The 5,821-nt window shown below is 38.8% G+C and overlaps 1 protein-coding gene and 1 non-coding gene across 2 annotated transcripts; one reads left to right on the forward strand and one right to left on the reverse strand.

The window, feature by feature from the left end:
* Positions 1-458: 458 nt before the first annotated feature.
* Positions 459-532, reverse strand: trnai-aau (transfer RNA isoleucine (anticodon AAU)). Its single transcript has one exon. It is a non-coding gene; the product is annotated as a tRNA-Ile (tRNA).
* A 623-nt stretch (positions 533-1,155) lies between these two features.
* On the forward strand, positions 1,156-3,385 carry LOC106945890 (tubulin beta chain). Its single transcript, XM_015029890.1, has 3 exons — positions 1,156-1,303; positions 1,401-1,645; positions 2,520-3,385. The coding sequence occupies exons 1-3, from the start codon at positions 1,243-1,245 to the stop codon at positions 3,330-3,332; spliced, it is 1,119 nt and encodes a 372-aa protein (XP_014885376.1). The 5' UTR covers positions 1,156-1,242; the 3' UTR covers positions 3,333-3,385.
* Positions 3,386-5,821: the final 2,436 nt, after the last annotated feature.

Raw genomic sequence — 5,821 nt, forward strand, 5'->3', positions numbered from 1 at the left:
GTCTTTAGAAAACTTACAGGATCTTAACAGAAAAGTGCTAATTTTCTAATGTTTTTCAAAATCTGTGTGCATAGTTTTTTTTTCCAGCCTTTGCACATTTTGTTGTTTCAATTTTATTCTCCAGCCTTTTTAAAAAATACTTTTAAGTGTTGATTTCCTTAACACTTTATATTTGCTTTGGCCAGTATGGGGATTGAACCCATGACCTTGGTATTATCATCATCTCACTCTGACCAGCTGAGCGAACTGGCCACGCAGAAAGTTGAGTTTCCATGGTCTTTAGAAAACTTACAGGATCTTAACAGAAAAGTGCTAATTTTCTAATGTTTTTCAAAATCTGTGTGCATAGTTTTTTTTCCAGCCTTTGTACATTTTGTAGTTTCAATTTTATTCTCCAGCCTTTTTTTAAAAAAAAAAGGCTTTTAAGTGTTGACTTCCTTAACACTTTATATTTGCTTTGGCCAGTATGGGGATTGAACCCATGACCTTGGCGTTATTAGCACCACGCTCTGACCAGCTGAGCTAACCAGCCATTCATGTTGTTGAGTTTTCATTGATTTCCTAAAAACTTAGATGATCTTGACAAATTCTAATGTTCAAAATGAATATGCATAAAAGTGTATTTTCCCACCTTATTTTATTTTGAAGTGTTGATTTTATTTAGAGGTGTTTATTGTATTTCACAGCCATTTTTATTTTGAAGTTTGTATTTTATTTTTCACCCTTTTATTATTCAGATTTGTTTTTTTTTCACACTTTTGCTATTTAAAGGTGTTTATTTTATGTTTCAACTTTGTTCAATCTCAGTGAATAAGGTATTATTTATGCATTAAATAATACTTAAAGTGTCTTGGTTGCATCATTGTTCACCACTTTCAACTCTGAATTCTGCAAGTCTGTTAATTTGTCTCCATCTTGTGGGGATGGATGATATTACATGAATTTGTCCAACCAAATTTGGTTTGGCAGAAATATTTGCTGACTATTTCATTATCACTGAAAATGATAATCCAACTTGAAATTTAAAATGAATTAAACTAATTTCAATACGATTTAGGCCTAAACATGATTGCTCAATAAATATTGTTTTTTTCATTTTCTGCTATTGTTGCTGTTAAATCACAACACTGCACAAAAATAAGTCTCATAAAGCAGATTTTTAATGTGTTTTGGTGTGTTTATGTGTGTGCAGGTGGGAAGTATGTACCCAGAGCCATCCTGGTGGATCTGGAACCGGGTACCATGGACTCGGTCCGATCAGGACCATTTGGCCAAATCTTCAGACCTGACAATTTTGTCTTTGGTAATTAATTAGTGGAACGGTTGTTGATCAGAATGTTAGTTTTAATTTTCTTTCATTCCATAGCTTTTCTTATAATATCGTAATAATTTGTTTTTAGGTCAGAGTGGAGCTGGGAACAACTGGGCCAAAGGTCACTACACGGAGGGCGCGGAGCTGGTGGACTCGGTCCTGGACGTGGTCCGGAAGGAGGCGGAGAGCTGTGAGTGCCTGCAGGGCTTCCAGCTCACACACTCCCTGGGAGGAGGCACCGGCTCCGGCATGGGGACCCTGCTGATCAGCAAGATCAGGGAGGAATACCCCGACCGCATCATGAACACCTTCAGTGTGGTTCCCTCCCCTAAGGTAACACACAGCGCTCTCCTAGCAGCTGCAGCAATCAGATCTTCTTATATTTTATCACATGAAACTCTCTGCCTCCTTCCTGATTTTGTCATTATTCATGTTCCGTCAGTACTTCGTCATATAAAATCAATATGTGTATGCTCAGTATACTTCCTCGCTGTTATTTATCTCTGATGGTTTAAAGCAAGAATCATCTGTTGAATTAATCGTCTCATTATTTCTTATCCTGTCAGTTTATTCTCTATTTGTTGATTATAACATCGATTGAAGTGAGGACACATTTATTATATAAACGTCTGGACATTTTTTTCACATACACTGATGGAATTAAGTTTTTTCATTCTGAGGATATACTTAATATTTTAAAGGTTAACATGATGTCAAGGAAAAGTCCTGATGGATTACAGAACTTTCTGCATCTTTGAGCTGCTTAAATCAGACAACAGCAGAAAAAAAATACCCTCAAATTTCCTTTCTGCCTTTAAAAAACACTTTGATGTGTTGTACACTGCAAAAACACAAAGTCTTACCTAATATTTTAGTCTAGTTTCTAGTGAAAATATCTTTTACTTTATTTCAAGTACACTTGAAATAAAACAAAACTTATAAGTATTTTTTCATCAAGATATAAGAGTTTTAGGTCAATAATTCCTTGATATTTAGGAAAAAGTTGTAGTTCCATTGACAGATTTTTTTCAGGTGTTAAAAGACATTTTTTCCATGAAAAATAAGTGAAAATTGCAAAAAAAAAAAAAAATGCATATTTTTCCCTTTCGTAAGTAAAAAGGGAATAAAGTCTGACTCTGAGGAAACTAACAGGGGAAGTGTAATTATAGAGTAATTGGTTGTCATGGCGCCCCTGTCTCTGTCTCAGGTGTCTGACACGGTGGTGGAGCCGTACAACGCCACCCTGTCCGTCCACCAGCTGGTGGAAAACACTGACGAGACGTACTGCATCGACAACGAAGCTCTGTACGACATCTGCTTCCGCACGCTGAAGCTGACCACGCCCACCTACGGAGACCTGAACCACCTGGTGTCGGCCACCATGAGCGGCGTCACCACCTGCCTGCGCTTCCCCGGCCAGCTCAACGCCGACCTCCGGAAGCTGGCCGTCAACATGGTGCCCTTCCCCCGCCTGCACTTCTTCATGCCGGGCTTCGCCCCGCTGACGAGCCGCGGCAGCCAGCAGTACCGCGCCCTCACCGTGCCCGAGCTCACCCAGCAGGTGTTCGACGCCAAGAACATGATGGCGGCGTGCGACCCGCGCCACGGCCGCTACCTGACGGTGGCCGCCGTCTTCCGCGGCCGCATGTCCATGAAAGAGGTGGACGAGCAGATGCTGAACGTGCAGAACAAGAACAGCAGCTACTTCGTGGAGTGGATCCCCAACAACGTGAAGACGGCCGTCTGCGACATCCCGCCGCGCGGCCTCAAGATGGCCGTCACCTTCATCGGCAACAGCACGGCCATCCAGGAGCTGTTCAAGCGCATCTCGGAGCAGTTCACCGCCATGTTCCGCCGCAAGGCCTTCCTGCACTGGTACACGGGCGAAGGAATGGACGAGATGGAGTTCACCGAGGCCGAGAGCAACATGAACGACCTGGTGTCCGAGTACCAGCAGTACCAGGACGCCACGGCCGAGGAGGAGGGCGAGTTCGAGGAGGAGGCCGAGGAGGACGCCTGACGGAAAAACGCAGGGAGGAGATTAAAGGAAAGGTTGATAATGAAAGATATGTTCAAAAAAGAGAAGGAATAAAGCAGGTCGGAGGAGGTCAGAGGTCAACGGAAGAGGATTAGGGTCACTGGGGAAAACAAAACAGGAATTCTGACTCTGATCTCTTACATTTTATTCTCAAAAATCTGACTTTTTTTCCACATAAATCTTACTTTCTTTGTTTCTCTGAATTCTGACTTAAATTCTTAAGAAAATAAATTCTAATTTTTTTTCTCAGAAATCTCAGAAATTAATTTTTTTGAGACCAAAAGTCGTTGTTTTTTTTCTCAGTGGTCTTAATCCTCTTCTGTAAAGGTCTGAATTGGTGGATGGGCCAAAATTAGGAGAATCGTGCCAACTCGACCGTTTTCATATTTCCAATCCAGTTCGATCAGATCACAGAAACCAAACTGTTATAAACTAAAACACACAAATCTGAAACTCTCCAGTTTCATCATGTCACATTTAAGATGAAGATAAAAAAATATATGACAAATTCAGAAATCCATCTGATCTAATGGAAGAAAAACATGTCTGCCTGATTTATCATTAATCATGTTACTTTGTCTAGCATACAGTTTTATCATTCAGTCGTTATTGTAAAAGTTTGAAGGATTTTCTCCACTTCTAAAATCATGAATGTTGTGAATTGTCCCCCTGAAGTTAACTGAATCCCAGCAGGAGAAACTTTTCTCTTTCAGGACTCATTGGCTTCAGAGTGGAACCATAAAGGCTTGATAAACTTAAAGGATTTCTGTTAGACGTCCTTATCTGCGGTTCTGATTGTATCGGGTCAAAAAGGTCTTCAGCCTTAAAATGAGCCTCAGAGATAAGAAGCGCAGCTCTTATCAACGTTCTGACATTCTTATCACGTTTGCAGATTCAGCTCGTTTGGGTTTAGAAGTTCAACATGATCAGAATTCAAAGAGGAAGTCGTTCTTTCTATTGATCAGATCGTCACAGTTGGTTCTGGTTTTGTGAAAGATAAAAAGTTCTGTTAACATCTCTGAACATCAGATACTGTTTTTATTCAGTTATTTCTGTACTGTTTACTCTGAGCCACTACAGTATTAATTTAGATCATTGCTTATGTTCAGTATTAAAAACCAACCATGTTTATTTCTGTCTTTGTTCTTTCCCCCCCAAATTCCTTTGGATCTGATTTGAGATCTTTACTGTGAAATATTTGGGAGAAATAAAAATGCATTTGTTGGGAAAAAACTTCCTGTACTGTCATGATGATCAAACTTCTTAATAATGATTATAAACTTTATTTAAAAAGGGGCTTTGCAGCATTTGAAGCTCTGTCCTTGTTTATTACATCAGCTAATTTGCATCTGTAGTCCCTTGACAGGTTACAAAAATAGATATACAATAATAGATTAAAACAGAAAATATAACGCTATAGGTTACCTTCCAGTTGCACTACACAGACAAGTGAAGACTCATACAGTTAATAATTACGTATCTGATCAGTGTTAACAGATGATTCAAGTTGAATTTTCTCAGAGTTTAAGTGTTTATGAAACCTATCAGAAAACTCTTTAGAGCAACAGCCAGATTTATTTTAAACAATTGAGAATAAAAGGTTCATTTTTCAAAGAATCTCTAAGTTGAAGCTACTTTGGGGGCATATTGTTTTTCAACCTAAAACACAAAATGATGCAGTTGTGATTTTTTTAACCTGCTCTGATAAATTAAACATGCAATATTTTAATGAAACAAAGGTTGAAGTTTTCCAAACTTCCAGGGCAAATTTTCAGTTTATTTGGTTTAGAAATTGTTCTAATTTAATCTGATAAACAAAATGAAACTTTTCTTTAAAAAAAATCTACTAACCAAATTTAATATCATTATTCTGCGCTAGTCCAGTCCTTTATGAGTAAAATGTAAATGGATGTTTGTAGTCATACTTACTATGAAATTAAAATAATAACAGTACTTTATGCTTAGCACGCTTAAAATAGAATGACAATTCTCATGCTAAAAAAGACAAAAGTGCAAACTGGAGAGCCACATTTGTGTTATTTTTGAACTGCATATAAAATTGTTCCAAGGATGACAAATGGACATCTCTGAATTAGAAAGGCCTTGTCAGTTCTGACTGATCAGCTTCAAATGGAAAATCTGGGGGAAAAAAATCCTTGAGCCTTGTTTATTTTATGGGAATTATTTGGAGGGGAAATCTGTTTTCTCCATTTAGTTTCTGTAATTCATTGTATTTTGCTGCCAACAAGATGCATTTCTGCACATCCAGCTGAATAAACAACTATTAGAAAGATTTACTGCGCTGAGGCGGAGCTGGTCACTGTTGGAGTTAATGAGATCTTAGAAAAAACAGAAGACTGAATCAGTCCTGCGTGGTGGTGAACGTTCATCCAAATAGTTCTAAATAAGAGGGTCAAAGGGCACTGAACCAGCTGTGACGTCAGAGCAGGTTTCCCTCCCTCTTCTGGGTC

The sequence above is a fragment of the Poecilia latipinna genome, unplaced genomic scaffold, assembly GCF_001443285.1.
Source record: "Poecilia latipinna isolate Pla-1442-1.1 unplaced genomic scaffold, P_latipinna-1.0 Scaffold166, whole genome shotgun sequence".
Lineage (NCBI taxonomy): Eukaryota > Metazoa > Chordata > Actinopteri > Cyprinodontiformes > Poeciliidae > Poecilia > Poecilia latipinna.

Excerpts from the sequence above, each read along its gene's own strand:
- LOC106945890 (XM_015029890.1), top strand. The coding sequence starts at position 1,243 with ATGGACTCGGTCCGATCAGGACCATTTGGCCAAATCTTCAGACCTGAC. Across the intron at positions 1,304-1,400 it reads ACCTGACAATTTTGTCTTTG|GTCAGAGTGGAGCTGGGAAC; the intron begins GTAATTAATTAG and ends ATTTGTTTTTAG. Across the intron at positions 1,646-2,519 it reads GTGTGGTTCCCTCCCCTAAG|GTGTCTGACACGGTGGTGGA; the intron begins GTAACACACAGC and ends TCTCTGTCTCAG.